General features: G+C 33.3%; 1 protein-coding gene across 2 annotated transcripts in view; it reads left to right on the forward strand.

The window, feature by feature from the left end:
- BBS9 (Bardet-Biedl syndrome 9) overlaps nucleotides 1-20,308 on the forward strand; it is a 433,858-nt gene that overhangs the window by 177,940 nt on the left and 235,610 nt on the right. The window contains exons 11-16 of one of the 2 annotated variants that reach the window (XM_058528025.1): nucleotides 415-491; nucleotides 3,413-3,466; nucleotides 9,136-9,238; nucleotides 10,736-10,840; nucleotides 12,977-12,991; nucleotides 17,954-18,094. In XM_058528025.1, the coding sequence (XP_058384008.1) occupies nucleotides 415-491; nucleotides 3,413-3,466; nucleotides 9,136-9,238; nucleotides 10,736-10,840; nucleotides 12,977-12,991; nucleotides 17,954-18,094 (495 nt within the window). The remainder of the gene's footprint in view (nucleotides 1-414; nucleotides 492-3,412; nucleotides 3,467-9,135; nucleotides 9,239-10,735; nucleotides 10,841-12,976; nucleotides 12,992-17,953; nucleotides 18,095-20,308) is intronic. The other variant, XM_058528034.1, reaches the window with a different exon arrangement.

Raw genomic sequence — 20,308 nt, forward strand, 5'->3', positions numbered from 1 at the left:
CTCCTTGGGCACATCTGCAAGTATCAGATAAATGCTTGGGAGTGGAATTGTTAGGTCACAGGATATGTACGTTTTATATTTTGATAGTTTTAGCCAACTTCTCTTCAAAAGGGTTGTACTAGTTTGGGCTTCTACCAGTAGTTAAGAAGAGGGTATTGAAATTCTCAACACTGGTCGGTCAGTGGGTTACATCTTGGCTAATACCTTTGGAAAAAGACCCTATTTTTCTTTATAATATCGTAGAGGGGGAAGAATTAGCAGAAAGCTTCTAATTCTGTAATGTATTAGTTTTTTCAAACTCTGAGTATGTTTATGGGTTTTTTTGATATGCAGTATACGTAAACCTTAAAAAAACTGTATACAGCAGGTCTACTTTATGATTAAATATCTTTTTTTTTTCTTTTTAAATTACAGGTGTTTGGCCCATGACTGAGAAAGAAGATGACTTGAAAGTTTCTGCCGTGGTTTCTCCTAACTTTGATTCAGTGTCTGTAGGTATATTTGCAGACTTTAAAAGGGTTTATGATATGGTGGACTCTGATGAATTAGGATCAGAATGTATTGGTTTAAATTCTGGGCCTCCAGATAGAAACTTTAGGGAGGATAACATCTTTTAGGCTTTGTTACTATCTAAAAAATACATTTTTAGCCTTTTAGTGTCGTAAGGAGTTCCTTAGGCAGGATTTCTGTCTAAAAAAAAGGGAAGGGAGGGGGAAGAGTAGAAGGAGTTCTTGCCATTATTCTGAATCTACTTTTTTGTTTTTTAACTTTTTCAGTACCAGAGTATTGAGATAATCCTAATGCAGAGGAATAATACTGATCCCACAAGATTTTTGTTGCAGTTTCAATGAGATGATGTTTCTTATGAAAGGCCTAGCTCAGCGTTTGATAATTTACAGTCTTTAAAACATTATGGTGGTTGTGGTCAAGGGGTAGTTTAAAAGTAAACAATCGGTCCAGGAATTACTTTTCCCCCATTTCTATCTGTGTGACCCAGGGCAAGGTATTTAATTTTCTTAGTCTCAATTTTCTTATCTGTAAAATGAGAATAATAATAGAATCTAGTTTGTTGAATTGTTATAATTAACCAGCATAATCATAGTAATAAAATTATATTTTAGTATTTCCATCATCATCATCATCATCATCATCATCATCACCACCACCACCACCACCACTTTCATTCTACTGCTTGTCTCATTCACTGCCATACCCTTGGTGTCTTTCACATAATGGGTGCTCAATATATATTTGCTCTGTGAATGAATAAATAAAGCTGAGAAACAAGAAAGATGAAGGGAGTCTGTCCTTGGTTATGTTACCCCATCTCCTTGTTTAGTCTTCTATAAGCACTTGTTAGATTATGACTGGTTACTGCTTGCAGTTTGGGCAAAATCTATTAAATTTATCTGTGTCTGTTCCAAAAGTTATCAATTTAGGCAGTGATTGAATTCACTGGTTTTACTGTATTTGGACTTCATGTCATGTAATTTTGCCTAGGAAATGACTCCCATATTTGGAGTTAGAGCATAATATAGTAAGTAGTTGTCATAAGTTTTCAAAAGTTAATCTTAGCATAAAGAGCCAACTCAAGTTGTGATAAAAATCACATTAACATTGCCATAGTATAGTAAGTTGGGTATACTTAAAAAAAATAGGACTATATATGAAAGAAACGTTCACTCAACTGAGTCGCATAGTAGAGGCACTGTTTGAAACATTGGTCATTCAGCACACACCATTTCTCACTCTACCTGAAGGGTGTAGTCTGAGTGGAACATTTCTGCTTAGTTAGCTGACAAATGTACACACATTTTCTTGCCTTGGAAATGATTCTTTTTTTCCTTTGGGCAACTTATATAATTTTTCCTAGGTTCTCTTAAACATAGGCCATTTGGAATGAGGAATTCCCTTTCTGTTCTTTAGCAACTTTTGATCTTTGTGGGTCAAAGCTTTATGTAATAGCACTGTATTGTAATATATAGTTCCCTATTGGTAACCTGGAGTGCTGTTTCCTCTTTACTAGGTGTCTTTTTCCAGCTTCATTTTCCCTGTCTTACTATTTTTTCCTTCTTAAGAGATTCTTGAGAGTATCGTATTCATCCCATTGGAAAACATTAGCCCAACGATTTATGTGGCTGTGGTGCCATAGTGTTTTCCTATAGCCATTTCTCTCTGGCTATAATTTTATGTTCCTAAAGGACTGTTGTCCTTGAAGTGTCTAGGTGTTTAGACATGGATTGAAAAGAGCAGGAAACAGGAGATGTTGGTTTCTCTTCTAGATCCATGGACAGTTAACTATAAAACATTTCCTGGATTTTAGGTAATACCAGAGCAAAAGCCTGACTTAATATTTTATTTTGAATCATTATTATGAAAGCACACATCCAAAAAACAATATAATTTATATTAGAATGGGATCTTTTATAGCAGAGACAAACATTGCTATCCTATCTTCTTGATTGAGAAGTTGGATCGGAGTTTGTATATGGTTTCCTATGGAGTCATAAATAGGACATGAATCTTCCAACTCTTAATTATGCTGATGCCCATTACATCATAGCAATCCCCATTGCTTAGAAATGGCTTAGCTTTTCTTAGCAAAAAAATTTCAAATAGGTTAACTTAAGGCACAATGGATCTAGTCATTGGTTGGATAGAGACTTTATGATCTTAATTGTTCCCCAGGAATCCATATGGGTATTATTAGAAAATATGTTACCCCTTGGTCTTATTCTGTCATAGAGGGAGCATTTTTTCCTCTCAATCTACCACTCTAAAAAATAAGTTACAAATTATAAGGAAGTGTTTGCTCAATTATGTTATATTCTGAATTGTTTAAGAGGTAGGACCAGGTAACCTAGGCTGTTGCTCAAAGAGTGAACTAGTTTATGATATGTGCTAGTTAAAAAAAATATACTCCTACTTTCATTTTATTTTCTAGGTGGACAGTTTTTATGTCATTAGTTACATGTCTTAGATACATACTATTAATCAGAATAAAATGTACCTTTGGCAAGTTGAAAATACAAGGACCTAAAAGAATGACATAATGTTTATCTAGAAAATACAAGGAGGCCTTCTTCTATATAACATAAAGGACGAGTTAATAGAATTAATTAGTTTCAACTTTTAAGTAAGTTTGGCCATAGAGTAGTTAATAATAAAATAGGTGACCTTTTTTCCCCTTTTTTGGGTGATAGGTTTTTTAACATTAGCTCATGACTTTCCAGACGAAGGCCTCCAAAAAGCCACATTGACTCTTAGTTTGTCATTTGAGTGAAAAATCCATTATAGATAGTTCCCTATTTTGGTGGTGGGAAGTATATATCACACCCCTTGTGTTCACTCATTGACATGTAATTTTGAAACTATTCTTTTCTTCCCTCTCTTCTCAATTCTCTGTTTACAGCAAGCTACTGATGTTGAAGTGGGAACTGACCTTGTCCCTTCAGTCACAGTGAAGGTATTGTACCATGGTTGCAAACAATACGACACATTTCATCACATCTGTCACTGTTGTCACCATATAAGTAGCTTATGAAATGTAAAACAAACACTTGAAATGTGTAAGATTTCCCTGGCCTTGGGTAGTGAATAGATAATCTTCATTGTTTCCTACAAATATAAAGCTGATAATTGCATTTATAGCAATATATATATAATATAAACAATTGTTATGACTCATTCCTACCATTATTTAAATATGTAGTATGTTCTAGGGTCTTTTTTCCAGAAGCAAAATTAGCATTTTAAATATGCTAAAGGAATTGTATCATCACCATTCGTAACAGACCAACCAGTTGATTGCAGCATCATACATATATTGGAGAATCATATGAATGTTAATAATATCTTTCTTCGATGTATGATTATGTGTGTGTTTGAAAAGAATTCCCAGTCATCTATCTGCCATAACATTAGCTTTAAATGGATGTATTTAAAGCAAGAAAATATTAAATGAAGAAGCCACAAAGTAGAGTAGTGACAGATAGTCCTAAAAAAATAGAATATGAAGGCTGTGGTTTGGGTTAAGATTTTTAGTCCTGTCATTGTAGAATTTTAGAACTAGAACTCAAATGTAGAACCCTCTCAAGGCATTTAGATTAAAGTGTGGTAATCAGTCAGCACATTATTAAGCTGAAAATATTTATCACTGCCCGGACCCTGGAGGAAACGTTGTGGATCTTGGCGATTCTCATAGTCAAAACTTGGACGGGCCTTTATGTTTTCTTAGATTATGGGCTGCTGTCCTTGGAGGAGCTTGACGGGGCACCAGGCTTTACCAATTGTGTTCGCTTACACTGGACCCAACGGGTGGCCCAAGTGTAGGGATCTTTGGTAGAAGCTGAAAGGAGCCCAATCTTATAACAGTGTCCTAAGCTAATTTTTTTGGATTCTTGCCACTGGAAACAAGGGTGATCTTTCCCCAGTCTCCCTCCCCACTATCCAATCAAAGGCTCTATCTCATTAATACTTCTGAGTCTGGAAAAGCATTAGTGGCAAGAAATCAAACACTTAAGAAAAAAAAAAAAACATGCAGAGTTCCAGGAATGATCTGTAGATTTTAGTGTAGGAAAACCTCTTTTATATCTATCTACTGATATTGTTGAGACACATACGCATAATAATTCAGGAGCACACTATAAATTGCAAAAAGAAATCTGGTACCTAACCCAGATAACATTGATCATGCTAATTTTTCCCCTAACTACTAGTTATTGCTATAAGTAAGCACCCCTTTCCCTTCCATGCAGTTCTTAGGCTTTCATATGTAATAACCACCTTAAAACGATGACATGACACTACTGGAAAATTCCCCTTCATTAGTAGAATTTACTATATTTGAGAATCACTAGGTCACAGCTCTCTTCCTTATTGCCATTATAAGAGCATGAGAAAGAGTGCAACACACAAGGGTTGCATAGAATCAGCTGGACTTACACAGCAGACACAATGACTTCCTGATTCTGTCTGACAGTTTCTATACAAATTTCTGTTATAAATCTCTCCTTATAGCCTTTTATAACAACAGCAGCCAAGATATATAACCATGCAAGTTTCCATCGTAATAAATCCTGTTAATTGAGAAAATTTTTCCATCCGTTCCAAGTGAATGAAGATGTGGCTACCTTGAGTATGTGTGCATGATGCGTGACCATCTATTCCAGGCAACCAAGGCAGAGTGGTTGTTAATACTTGGCCTTTGGAATCATGTTTATATATCTAGGATAAAAATTTGATATTCTATTTCCTAAGGATCATATTTCATTTTGTTAGAAGCAGAAAATAGCATGGAAAATTCTGATATTATTGTTTTATATTTTCCACTTAATATTCTATAATTATTTTTCTTTTGAAATATGAAGTTTATGATCTTGCCAAGTCTTGAACTCTTTCTTTGGCTCAAACACAACTCTTCTTTGTTACTAGAGTTATTTTCGTTGTACATCTCCTTGATTCACATTTGAACGTGCCTAACCCATTGTTGGGGTTCAGTAAATCTGTGTGTGAGAGCTATCACGATCGTGCATCTAAACCAAACGCAAACACTTCTTGTAACAATGTAAAATTGTGCGATTATTGTCTAAGTAGACATCGTTATGCCAGGCAGAGTCAGAATGTCTGCTCTATTACGAATGGCTTATTACTACCTTAAGGATTTTTCATTTTCACTTTTAAAACTGAGCTCTCATGAGAGTTCCTGGTCATAGTTTTTAACTCTCTTGCACATATTAGCTTGAGGGTCTTGGGCATGTTATTTGGCTTCTCTGAACCTCTATTTTAAAACTGTGAAATGGGATACTTTTTCATTTGGAGAGTTGTGTTGAGACTTAACCACAGTTGATTAAGAGCATGGGCTGGAAGACAAAAGTTAGACCGTGGTTCTTCCACTTATAATCAGAGTGGTCTTGGGCAAGTTATTTAGCCTCTCTGAGCCAGTTTTCTCTTCTGTAAAATGTTCTTTGGTGATAGTACCTGTTTTACAATGTTGTGAAGATTAAATGAGTTAATACACATAAATAATTTATTAGCATGGTTCCATGAATATAGGAAGCTGCTAATGATTATTAACATTAATATTACTAATTTTATTTTAAAATATATGTGCAGACTAGCATTGTATTATTATTAATAGTAAAATATTTAAATTGTGTCCTGTTTATTTAGTGGACTAGCTATGTGAAAGAATATCAGTTGTGGTGCTTGTGTAGTTTCTTCTTCCCATAATTAGCATCAGGGTTTTACTAAAAAGGTATTATATTGTTATTTTAATTTTTTTGTGAGGAAGATCGGCCCTGAGCTAACATCTGTCAATCCTCTTCTTTTTGCTGAGGAAGATTGGCCCTGAGCTAACATCCATGCCCATCTTCCTCTACTTTATATGGGATGCCGCCACAGCATGGCTCGGCAAGCGGTGCATCGGTGCGTGCCCGGGATCTGAACCGGCGAACCCCGGGGCGCTGCAGCGGAGTGCACGCTTAACTGCTTGTGCCACCGGGCCGGCCCCTGGTATTATATTGTTTATAATGGTCAGACATTGTTAAGAAAGCTTTGTTTGTGGCATGTCGATTTCCCCCATGTATTCCCAGGGCTTACAAAGTAAAATCAAGGATTCATTGTTCGTTTGCTGTGTTTATTGTATTTATTTGCATCAATAGTTGTCCTTTAAAAATTTTACTTTACAAGTCAAAATCTTTAGTTTAACTTATTTTTAAGGTGTACAGAATACCCATATCACTTAAAATTAATACGAGGCATTTACTGAATCTAATTATATGTATATAATGTTTGTGGGCCAGTTGTATATTTCTGTATATTGTTTTTCTCTCCATAGTATATGTGTACAAATATATAATTAAGGAATAGGTGATACATGCCTTTTACTTAAGAGAAAATTCAAAGCTACTTTAATAAAAATAGGTATGCCCTTACATTATGTCAGTTAATAAAGAAATGTATCTGTCTCACATACTAGAATCTAATAACTAGACTGAACTGCTCCATAGCAAAGGTGCCATACAGAAGAGTGGTTCTCAACTTTGGTTGTACATGGAATCACGTGGGGAGCTATAAGAATACCAAAACCGAGGTCTGCCCCTAGAGATTGTGACTCGGTTGGTCTAGCAATCCTGCCTGGGCAGGCGGCTGTGATAAGTCTGGCTTACCACACCAGCCATGTGGATGAACTCATCCAAAGGAGACTGTTCAAAGAGGTTGGGACTTTTAGGAGACAAAATCCAAAGAGAGAATGTGCCTAATGGAAGACAGATCTCTAAGCTTTTTCTTTGATAGCCTGAAAATGATGCCCCTTGGCGCTGTGGCCCAGTAAAGATCCTTGGGCCTGATGGTTTCTACTGACGCTCCTCCTCAGGGGGAGTGAGAGAAGTCCTGGCCTTCTTTACCCATATCCACCCTATTTCTCAGGCAAACTGTTGCCCCAGAATTCTTAGCTATTGATTCTAATTGGTGTGGGAAGGCTTTCTTAACATCATCAAGCAAAAGCACCAGTTTGGAAATGCAACCAGCTTAGAAATGCAGCAGTCAATATTGCCATTCTTTGATATTTTCTAGCATTAGTTATGTCATATATTTTTTGTGTTAAGCCATGGAAGAAAATGTAGTGCTTTGATATGTGTCTAGACTAGTAAATATCCACCTAGTAAGGAAATCTTTAGAGAATAATTAACTTGTGCAAAAGGTAATATACCGATACTGGATAAGATAAATAACTCATAATGTCACCTCTATACGTGAAAAGAAGAATGAACACATATAATATTTCGTGGCATAATTATTTACCAGCCACAAGGGCAGATTTTTTCTTTGCTTTTGATAGAGCATATTTTCTTTTTTTTTTGGTGAGGAATATTAGCCCTGAGCTAACATCGGTTGCCAATCCTCCTCTGTTTGCTGAGGAAGATTGGCCCTGAGCTAACATCTGTGCCCATCTTCTTCTATTTTATATGTGGGATGCTGCCACAGCATGGCTTGATAAGTGGTGTGTAGTTCCGCGCCTGATCCGAACCCTCGAACCCCTGGCTGCCAAAGTGGAGTATGCGAACCTAATCACTACACCGCTGGGCTGGCCGGATAGAGCATTTTTAAATAGCTTTGTTGAGATAGAATTCACATACCTTACAATTCACTCATTTAAAGTGTACAATTCAATGATTTTTGTATATTTGCAGAGTTGTGTAACCATCACCATGATTTAATTTTAGAATGTTTCTTTCCCCCCTAAAGGAAACCCAATACCAATTAGCTGTCACTTCCACTTCCCTTCCCCTCTCTCTGCCCCCTCCTATCCCTAAACAACTACTAATCGATTTTATTTCTCTATAGGTTTGCCTATTCCAGACACTTCATGTAAATGGAATCATACAATATGTGGTTCTTTGTGACTGGCTTCTTTTACTTAGCATAATGTTTTCAAGGTTTACCCATGTTGTAGCATGTGTTAGTACTTCATTTCTTTTTATTACTGAGTAACATTTCATTGTATGGTTATACCTTATTTTGTTTATCCATTCATCAGTTGACGGACTTTTAGGTTGTTTCTACTTTTGGCTATTATGAATAATGCTGCTATGAATATTTGCATACAGGTTTTTGGGTGGACGTATGTTTTCATTTCTCTTGGCATGGAATTGGGAGGTCATGTGCTAAATTTATATTTAATTTTTAAAGAAACTGTCAAGCTATTTTCATGAGTGTCTGTAGCATTTTACATTCCCAGCAATATATGAGGGTTCTAGTTTCTCCACGTTCTTGCTGACACCTATTTTTGTCTGTCCTTTTGATTATAGCATTTTAGTGGATGTGTAGTACTATCTCATTGTGGTTTTAAGTTGTATTTCATAGTGACTAAAGATATTGAGCATGTTTTCACGTGCTTGTTGGCCATTTGTGTATCTTTTTTGGAGAAAAGTCCGTTCAACTCCTTAGCCTGGTTTCTAACTGGATAGAACATTTTAATCTAATACTTATGTTAATTTTATGTTCTACGCCTAAATTATTTTTTCTCAGATAATATTTCCTCTTTATTTGCTAGTAATTTTTTAATTAGTTGTGCAATTCTATCAATTTGGATGAAATTTAATTTTCTATTAATAACAATTTCTGTTTCCTTAGGTCACACTACAGAATCGTGTGGTGTTGCAAAAAGCCAAATTATCAGTCTACGTGCAACCACCTTTAGTATTGACTTGTGATCACTTCACCTTTGAATTTATGGGTAAATGTTTTGTCATAGCTTAAAGTTTATCATGGTGTGAGATTTTTTTTAATTAAAAAAATTTTTTATTAGCGTGTTTATTTCGTGGCTATATTTCTTGCCTGAATGGTGAGACTAGTATCTTCCTGAAATCAATGATTATGTTGTCTTGCTTATATTTTCCCTCCAAGCATCAAGAGTGGACATTCAATGAATGGTTGTTGAGTTGAAGTAATTACAGATTTCCAAGTGTTTTCCTTAACTAGATGGACCTGTACTTGTATTTATTAACTATAATTTGGAAGGCTTTCTTTATTGGTGTTTCTCTAGTGAGCTATTTATTGAATCAGTAATGTTTGAAGAAAGAATATTGGCTTTGGAGTCTGGCCTGAATTTGAATCCTGGCTCTGACACTCACTGGATGTGTAACCTTGGGCAAGCTACTTTAGTAATTGTTTGGAGCCTCAGCTTTTTTAATTTGCAAAAAGGGGATAATGATACTTGTCTTGAAGGACTTCATTTGAGGATTTAATTAGAAAATGAATCTGTGTAAGATATCTGATAGTGCCCAAAATAGTAGACAAGTCGTAAATGGCAACTTTTAGTAAGATTTCTTTGAATAGAATCTCTCATCCCCTACCATTTACATCCAAGTTGTCATTAGTCCTGTTAAAATAATTTCTGAATTATCTTTCAAGTCTTTTTCTTTCTTTGTTTACTGCTGCTGTTCAGCTAGGGATCCTGTCTCCTGTTCATGAAGTCAAGGACATATCTCTCTTTTTTGCCTTTGTAAAACCAACCTTTAGCTGAGCACGTGGCAGATAGTAGGAACTCAATAATTATTCACTGAATGAGTGAATGAATGGTTGAATGGTTGAAGTAACCTTGTAAGTGATATCCAACCATTGGATTCTCACTTTATTTTCTAATTTTTCACAATACTTCCAATTTGTCTTTCTAGAACACATTCTAATTTATTTTTATTTTTCCATTTAAAAACATCTTAAGGCAATGGGAGGTCAAATACATGAATATAGAAGGCTATGCATGATCTGCTAAATCACTGCAGTTGTAGTTACATCCATATCCAATCCCCTCCCCTTGCATCTTCCCCTGCAGTTTGTGTTCTAGCCTTGATAAAGTACTGTCCCTTCTCCCCCCAATTCTCTTGCCATTTTGTGTACCTTTTTCTCTGTTTATGCTGCCTGTTCATCTGAGTAAAGAGAAGCGGTGGTGTAGAATGTTAGGCGCCCTTGTTCTGGAGTCAGTTCCCAGCTCTTTAGTAGCTGTATGACCTTGGGCCAGCTTCTTAATCTCTCTGTAGCCAGTTTCCTCATGCACAAAAAAATGGGCCAATAATAATACCCGCCTTATAGGGTTATTGTGAGGATTAAATGAGTTAATCCATGTAAAGTGTTTAGGATGGTAGCTGGCATGTGGTGTATGCCTAATTTTAACTGTTGTTAATAATAATTGTCCAAAATTACATAACTTATCTTCCTTTTACATTGCTTATAGCACCAGAGATGACTAGAACAGTAGCCTTTTCTGTTTATCTAAAAGGAAGTTATATGCCACCTGAATTGGAAGGAAATGCTGTTGTTTCTTATTCCAGACCAACAGGTAAACATACAATTGTTCACGAATTTACAAACGTAATTACTCCTTTAAAATTTTTGGAATGATGAGTTAAATGTTTAAATGTTTAAGATGAGAAAACACATTGTAAAATATTATTATATGAAAAAATGTTCTTTTCTGGTGTTATAAAATTGTATACCAAAATTACTTTTATGTTTTATGAATAATTAGTGATATCTATTTAGCTGATTTCCACATATAATGTTTGATTCTATCTTTTCAATTAATAGCAAAAATGATATATTTTTATTTCCGTTAGAAGGGTGGTATTTAGTCTGACTTCACTTATTTGAACTAAAGAGAAAAGACTAATCTGAGTGAGAAAGACTGTTATGGATTACTCTGACATTAAGGCAATATTCAGAGTTTCCAGAGACTGCCTTAGTGACTAAATAAAACTCCAGTATCTGATATGTTAAAATATTTAAGAACAGATCTACTAAAATTTGATCTATATTTTTTCAAGAAACTCTTTAGATTAAAAAAGTTATCTTTAGTTCAGTTGAGATTCAACTATTATAAATTTCAACTTAGTTGGGTCCAATTTTATAGTTTTATTGTCCTGTGTAGTGAATTCTTCCTGGTAACAGTTTGAAAATCAGTTGATTGGTAGAATAAGCATAATTAATTGTTACTTTTTTAAAAAAACTTTTAAACATACTGTAACTGATAATAGGGTATTTTAGCAATGTTGCATTTGTGTTTTTTAAACATTTCTATACAGTTTTCTTAGTTTTGAAAGGTTTAGAAATACGGTATTCATTTCCCCCTCCCCCACTGATGCCCACTTTGCATATTGAGCAATGTTTTTAACAATTGTAGTTTTTATTTTCTTTAAGTGAATTTTATGACTTGTGCATTGACAGCTCTATGCTCTGAGATGATTTTATAACTTTAGTTATGTGTTTTGAAAATCTATTTCTTCTGCTTTTTAAGTTATTTTGCTTTAAATTGTTTTTAAAAATTCATTTTTAGTAGAGGTGACCACTTTAACCATTTATGTATATTTTCAAAATTTGAGGTTACGTAAATATTTTATGTTTAAATGGCTTTGAGAATGCTGGCTTCGGAAAGAAATACAAAACTTCCATAAGGGGTCAAGGAATGATGGGCTTTTTAGTTAGGTATTTCTGAAAAGAATATTGAAATTTTCAATGCTTTTTAAGTTTGAATTGTGAAATAAAAAAGTAAGAAATATTTGGCTAAAATCGCTAGATCATTTATCATTAATTGAGCATCTCAGTAATTATAGGCATCATTATACTTTTTATTCTTGTTACACTTTGAATAGCAGTTGTAGAGATTGTTGATGCCTTAATTCAACTAATTATTTCATTTGTTTTTGAGGAAAAATAGTGACACTGGTTGAAAATAAATTTAAAGTAGAGAAATGGGTTACATAGCAAGTGGACACAATGCTTAAAAATACATTATAGAGTTGTAAAATCAGTCTATAAACTTATAGTTGCACATACCATTTTTGGGTATTATGCTTTTATATAGACAGAATTTAAAATATTATAAATTATTGCTAAACTAAAGAGCATAGGCATTAACTGGTTGAAAGTTAATTAGAAATTAAAGTAAAAACAGTCTGTAAAAGTAAAAGAATACTAAAACAAGCCAAAAGAAACAAAACAAAACAAAACAAAAACAGAGACATTACTCCACAGTAGTATCTACCAACTGAAATTATAATGTAAACAAGACTAACTGGAAATATTAATATTATATATTTGGCCTTTCACTCAACTTTTTTTCTGACAATTCATTTAATGCTTTTGATATTATTTACATATTAGAGTCTGTTTTGCTGTTTGGCTAAATCATATATCTTTAACTTTTTGCCACATTGACACTAGAATAACACATTTTTGTGGACTTCTGAGAATGGAAGTGCAAATATATTGTTAGATTTCATTTATTCATGTTATCCTCTTCAATTGTGAATTGACTTATTTTTGTTGGAGGGCCATTTAAATCATCTGTGAGAATCTTGAATATTTTAATTTATATTTTTAAGCAGATGTGTGTTTAAATTTGTATTGTAATTTTACCAAAGATAATTTGTTACATTTTTTCTCCTCTGCCCCTTTTTGCATTGCCTGTGATGGATAGATCGAAATCCTGATGGTAAGTGAAAAGATAATTTAGAACAAAATGAATTTCAGAACTGAAATTTGGTCAATGAATTGAATTGGTATTATAGCATGAATGAACTCTTTTTATGGACTGCTTGTTTAACTGTAGAAACCTCTTTAGGAGGATTCAGTGCCTTCATCCTGCTATGGAGAGGATAGTAGATGTTTCCTCTCACAGAGACTCATCATTCATTATTAGTTGTTTCAGAATCACAAGAAAGAAACCAGCTCCATGACATTTTTGAAAAAAATCAAAGATGTCATTGACAACTTGTTTTTGTACGTCACTGGTAATTTACCTGTATGCTCTCTTCTTATTTTACTTAAAATAAAGAAAGAGTAAGGAAAAAAGAGTGTTTGTCGCTGAATTCTAAATTGTCTGTTTTCTGCATACCCCAGCAGATCCACCTTTTTCTCTGATCAGTGCCATGAGTACTTATTCTGTGGGCCTATTCCTTGTCTTGTTTAGAATTTGTGGGTGAAGGTCACCAAGGGTCTGACCGCTTGAACTTGCCTGGTCAGTGTTGATTGTTACCCATTTTGTTTTCCCCAAATCCGTTGTTTATGACTCTACTATAATACTTATCATTTTATGAATTTCATTAAATTTGTTCCTTTGGTTCCCCTAGTAGATTTTGAGCTCTTTGAGAACAGGGATCAAGTACTCATCTTTGAATTGTGCAGTGTCAGGGTACATGATGAGCACTCTTAAAAGTATCCTTCTTTAATTATTTTTCCTCCTAGACACAGACTTAATGTGGTGGTTTATCTTAGTTTATTATATATTATAAGATAAATTTTAGGTAACAATATTAATTAATTAGCAATAATTAAATAAATAAAATACTTATAAAATAATGACAATATTTACTCATACAGTTTTGGTGATGCCAGCAACCTGAGCTGCATAGCATCTGGGAGGTGAAAATATATTTATATGAGAAATATTTTAATAGAAGTATTTAATAGAAGCTTAATAACATAAAGTATACTTATCAAATTAGAATTTGGGTTATTAAAAAATAACCTATTATTAATATTGAATATGTGCATTTTAATTTGCCAGATTACATATAACTGATAAGATTTTGCACTAAATTTTATAAACTACCGTATTATTATTAAAATGATTTGTTTAACTTTTAAAAAATAAGTAAAGGTTATTATTGAAAGAAATTTATTCACTTTTACTATAAATTTAGCTGAAAACATGAGAAAAAAAATCACAATATATGGAAATTTTAGTATTTAAATACAAAGCTAAAGCCGATTTTAATAATCTCTCATGATATATTTTAAAATTATAATTAAGCTTTAGGGAGAAGAGTTGAAAAATCCAATTTCACCTAGTAGGCAAGAAAATAATATGGTGCTACTTAGATCTTACATACAAGGCTTCAAGTTTCAAAGGCTGGTCCATTTTATTGGCCTGATCCGTTCAGTCTGTATTGCAGATAAGCAATCCTGCTTTTACATGTGGAAAAAGAGAAGCAAAGAAGGTTTTATATTGTCCCATAAGAGTTATCCTCCAATATTTCTGCATTAAAGTTATATGACATGGGCAGTGTGAAACATGACTGCAGATGGAGCACAGTACGTAGCCAGACATAACAGGAAAGGATTGAGGAAGTTCTGGCTACCAGACATTGCTACTGCTTTGGGGTTCCTTGTTTTCAATATGAAATGACTCTAGCAGGCCCCTGAAAAGAATTCTAAAGGCATTATATAGAAGTGTAATATATAGATATAGTTACTCTACTCTGATATACATGTTCTTTTTTCTCTTTTTTAAAGCACATTTTGGCTTCCCTCTTGACAGCCATACGGTACTCTTGGGTAATTAGAATTCTCTTCTTGGAAAAATTGTTCTGTCAGGAGTGGTTTTGATGTAAAATTTTCTCTCTAAGTGTTAAATAATTTTGTGATTAATTGCACCATACTAGTTGCGACTACCCATTTCCTCTAGTAGGCCAGAAAGGGAAGTGTTTGAAGAAGGGGTGATTATATTTGGTAAAAAACTACAGAACAAAATCAGTCTGATGAATGAGTAGGCCAATATTTGAGTATTATAAATGACCAAATTTTTATTTTCTCTAAGCATAACACTCAGAAAGTTGAATAAGCCGGATAGAGAGACTGTTTTGCCGACATAGAGAAAATATCGCTGATGGTAGGCAAAATTAGGACCAATTAGGGTCTTTCAACTAAGTTGAAAGCTATTCTACTAGCAACTTTGAAAAGTCTTTAAATACATGTAATTCTCGCCTTCCTCATTGCAGCTACGCAAATGCATACACCCACACGTACCTCTACGTGTCCCTGGCTTCAGGTTCTTGGATACAGTCATAGGCTGAAAGTATTTGGTAGCCAAAGTTACATTTTAAATTTCTCAAGAAAATGTAAATCTCAATAGAAATGTGCCTCTGATAAACCCCATGTCTAAATACTAGAGATTATATTTTGAAATGCTTGGGTTTTAATTTGATGGGAAGTAATGTAAAATACTGGCATTGTAATTTTCCTTTTAAAGATATGGTCTCCTTAAACTGGTTTCTAAAGAATTTCACAGTCTCTTTTTTTTTCCCCTAATGGTAAAACTTTTCAAGCTGCCATCATTTAAAAAATAGCCATAATCGTTATATTAAGTATGAGTGTCATCATTTGTCAAAGTAATGTTTTCCAAATGTCCTGTGAAACAGGTTTACAATTCCTGGAGAGAAACGAATTTCTGGAGGGATTCTACAAATCTTAGCAACTGCAGACCATTGCCTTAGTGTGTGATATTGTCATTAACTGACCTAACAACTGAGACTTGAGTTATAATGTATTTCCCTTCTCGGGTTTATTAGTGCTTGCAATCCGTTTGTTTTGATATCTGAAAACATATATACGCTATCAGTTTCTTTAGCTCTGAGTTCTTGGAAATTTAGGGTAATAATCTTCAAATATATAGACTCAATAACATAAGGCCAGTGTTGTTGATCATGATTAAGTTTTTTTTTTTTATTGCAAATTCAATCAGTACCTGGTCCAAGTGAAGTAGAGGCCACAGTTTTAGCACTATCGTTTTAGAAGAACATTTACTGCCAAATTTTGTTTGAACAATTAGTTCATGCTTTGGTTGAATGTATAGAAGATAGCTTTTCTTTGTGCATATACAGAATTGTCAGAAGATGAAACGTTTTTTTCCTGTTATTCTATTCATTAAAAATGAAAGAAATGAAAATAGGTTTCAGTTTTCTTGTTCTTTCCAGACTGCTTCTGTTAATTGAGGCTATAATTTATATATTGTAGAGGAAACATATTTAGTAGGTATATTTCCATAATTAGGGGATATAGGGAATATATGGAAATTTCCTTGAAGTTGGAAAAAGTAGTCCTTTGTAACATTATTTTTGGTGGTAATATTGATAGTTGTGGTTTGAGCAGTAGCTTAGATCATGTTACCATAATATTTTGAGTCAAAACATTTCATGATTTTAAAGTACAAATACACATGCCTCTTAAACCTCACAGAATGTCAGGAAATAATACCCTGGGACTTTTCTGAAGAGACACCAGTTATAATTTGCATCTAGGATTCCAGGAAAAGTGAATTTAACATCTGTTGGTTATGAGCAAAAAATGAGCTATGTAAAATTTGATGGATAATAGATTATGTTGAAGAGAATGACAAATATGCTCCACATGCTCTGAAACAGTATTTAATTGACCTCATATGTCAATATGCTTGCCATTGTTGGTGATCTCTCATTATCCTAGTGAATAAGTAGTACTGAAAAGTGTGCTCCCAGCTTGAATTTAGAGTAAGCCACACAACTCCAATTGACATTCACAAAATATATTGCTAATTCTAAGGATCCTACTTTAGAATCATGTCCCCAAACTTTAACTGTTCCTGCTTTTGCTGTTTTTAAGCTGCTCACTGACTCTAAAGAAATACAGGAATTAATGTGTAGATCCATCAAGTAGAACATTTTAAGTTTGCCATTTCTCCATAGCAGTAGACTAAGATATAGGATTCTGTATATTTTTTATCTTATCCAGTCAAAAATAGAATCCTAGAATAAAAGGAGAGAAAACTAAAATGGTAGAGTTGCTTTTCTAGATTTATAAGTAGAGAGCCTAATTTGCTTTGGTTTCAATTTCATTTTCTATAAAAATATTAAAAGGAATGATTTTTAAAAATGTTTAATTCTAGCATAAAACTCTTCTTCATTGTTGTTATTTATTCATTTACCTATTTTGATATGACTGTATACATATAGAAAAAAATTGACAATTGAATGGCTTTGTTAAGTCTTTGAAAATGTCACTTAACAGTGATATGTAAAGTTAAATGGATTGACAAAAATTTAATCTATGTGAAAGTAATATTCTTAATATTAATGTGTATAATGACATGAACTTCAGTTGAGAAAATTCTGCTTTTGTGCTCATAATTTATTGTAAATTGTTAATTATAATTTGATTTGTAAATAAGTGAAAAAAACTAAGGATTTGAACATTTTTTGGGTGGAAAAACTATTAGATATGGTCATATAGAGTCTTCCCGATATAAATTTCATATTCTTTGTTCATTTTTGCTGATAGTCTTGAATTAGGTCCAGAGCTTTGAAGGTCTTAAAGACTCAGTTTAGTGATTGAATATAACTATATATAATGTTTTATATAGTCTTCAACTGTGATGATTTTTAAAATATGGTATTACTATTAAAGGCAGACCTCATGCCTATGCTCCTTTTTAAGATTTTATTTTTTCACTTTTTCACAATAATATAAAAATATGAATTATGATAATACTCTGCAGTTATTTCAGTCATGCTAAATGAAATGGGCAGGCAACAAACTTTTACGATAAGATATGTTGCTACTCAAACTATTAGTAGTACAAATTTTTTTGTCGAGTTATTTGTCAAATCTATGAATCTATGTTTCTCTCTTTTTATTTCAGGCATTCCTCGAGTTATTCAATGTAAATTTAGACTTCCCCTTAAATTAATCTGCCTACCAGGTCAGCCTTCAAAAACTGCAAGCCACAAACTAACTATTGATTCCAACAAATCTCCAGTCAGTCTTCTCAGTCTCTTTCCAGGTAGGACTTTTGAAGTAACATGCCTGTAACATCAGAAATGTTAAGAATTTAGAATGGAATCCTTCATCAGCAGGTAATGATGGGGTAATTATCAGATAATTGTTGTGAGAATATAAAAATGCCTCAAGGATTTTTCCCTCTTGTTTGCCTGTTCAAAGGCGAATAACTTATATCAACAAGGTAATAAGGTGTACCTTTTAACTTTGATTAAAATTATTATAATCATTATTTTGCTTCAGTATTCAGAAATGGAAACATCAAATGTTTTTTTTAGACGGTGGAATTTTTTGGCTGGGAATGTAAATATTTATTATTCATCTTTATTGTAGGTTTTTGGGATATATCCCTTTTCTAAGTATATAAATATTTATTATTCATCTTCATTGTAGGTTTTTGGATATGTACCTTTTTAAAGTATATTCTTATGCCCCTGAAAAGTAATCTCATAAGTAGGTGCTCTTTGTGGTTCTGCTGTCTCCAGCAGCAGGACAGGGCAAATGTTCATTCTCTGGCTCTCATCTTTTAGAAGGGGCTTTGGGTATAAAACTTGAATATCACAGTGAACATTTGGGGTAATTTGTGAAGGTGTGACTTTCTCCAGGTGTCAGTTTGTCTTTCTGAGTAGCTTAGAAAAGAGAGAGGCGTTGATTGGATAAAACATCTTTAGTAACTGGGGTTTCTAATGTCTCACATCAATTAACTTTCTTATTGATGAGGTGGAATTAAAAAAAAATCTGGGAATTAAATCAACCCTTTTAAATCTCTCATTAAAAACTGGCAATGTTGACTATGAGATGCATCCTCACCCTTGCCTTAGTGGATAGGATTTAGAATACAAAGAATATTTCCCACCAGGTTTAGAAATTTATGGTAAGTCAACTTTTGTGTTATTAACTACTTAAAGTGCTTAAAATTTATTTTTGATTAATTTGAAGTGTGTAAAAGCTTTATTTATATATAACTCTGAAAAATCTCCAAAGTTAAATGCTCTTTATTACAATTAATCTATTCTTTCGTTTGAATTGAGTTTATGTGTGTGTGTGTGTTTGTGTGTGTGTGTGTGTGTGTATATATATATATATATATATATATAGTTAGCAAATAATTTTGTACCTTTTGGATTCTTTCTTATTTCCCTTCCTTTCTTTTCTCTTTCTTCTTAGTCAATTTTCTTATAACAAATTTGGAATACAAAAAAGGCAGAAAGAGTCACTACCTTTGTAACATCTTCCACAGATGTACTAGTTCCTTGGATCTGCTATACCAGCTTGGAATATAGTTGGAAATTATATGTTGAACACCAAATTTATTGGTGCCTTTGAAAAATGTTTAAGACCTTGGCTTGAATACTATGTCATCTGCAAATGAAAACAATTTTACTTCTTCTTTTCTAATTTGGATTCTATTTGTTTGTTTTTTTGCTTGCTTTTTATCTTGGCTAGAACCTCTGGGATGATATTGAATAGAAATGGTGAGAATGGACGTTGTCTTTCACCATTCAGTATGTTTTAGCTCAGATGTTTAGCTGTAGGTGTTTTGTAGATGTCCTTTACCAGGTTGAAGAAGTTCCCTTCTATACCAAGTTTGCTGCGAGTTTTATCAGCGATGTATAGTATATTTTTTCAGTGCTTTTTCTATATCAGTTGAGATATTTATATAATTTTCTTCTTTAGTCTGTTAATAGGTGGATTACCTTGATTAATTTTTTAATGTTAGCCCAGCTGTACATTCTTGAGATAAATCACACTTGATCATGATGTATTGTCCTTTCAACATGTTGTTGGATTTAATTTGCTTAACTTTAATTTAGAATTTTTACATTTGTGTTCATGAGGGATATTGATCTGTAATTTTGTTTCCCTGTAATTATGTGCCATTAATGTGGAGTTTGTGGAATGAGTTGTGAAGTATTTTCCTCTCTTCAATTTTTTTGAAGAGTGTGTGTAATTGGTGTTATAACTTGCTTGAATATTTGGTAGAATTCACCAGAGAAGTTATCCAAATCTCGAATTTTTTCCTATGCATTAGTTTTTAAACTACAAATTAAATTTCTTCAAAAGATACAGGACAATTCAGGTTATCTATTTCTCATTGAGTGAGATTTGTTAGCTTTTGTCTTTTGTAGTTTTGTCAAGGAATATGTCTATTTCATTTGAGTTGTTGAATTTATTGGCATAAGGTTGTTTGTAATATTTCCTTATTATCCTTTTAATA

Source organism: Diceros bicornis, chromosome 3 (genome assembly GCF_020826845.1).
Source record: "Diceros bicornis minor isolate mBicDic1 chromosome 3, mDicBic1.mat.cur, whole genome shotgun sequence".
Taxonomy (NCBI): Eukaryota; Metazoa; Chordata; class Mammalia; order Perissodactyla; family Rhinocerotidae; genus Diceros; species Diceros bicornis.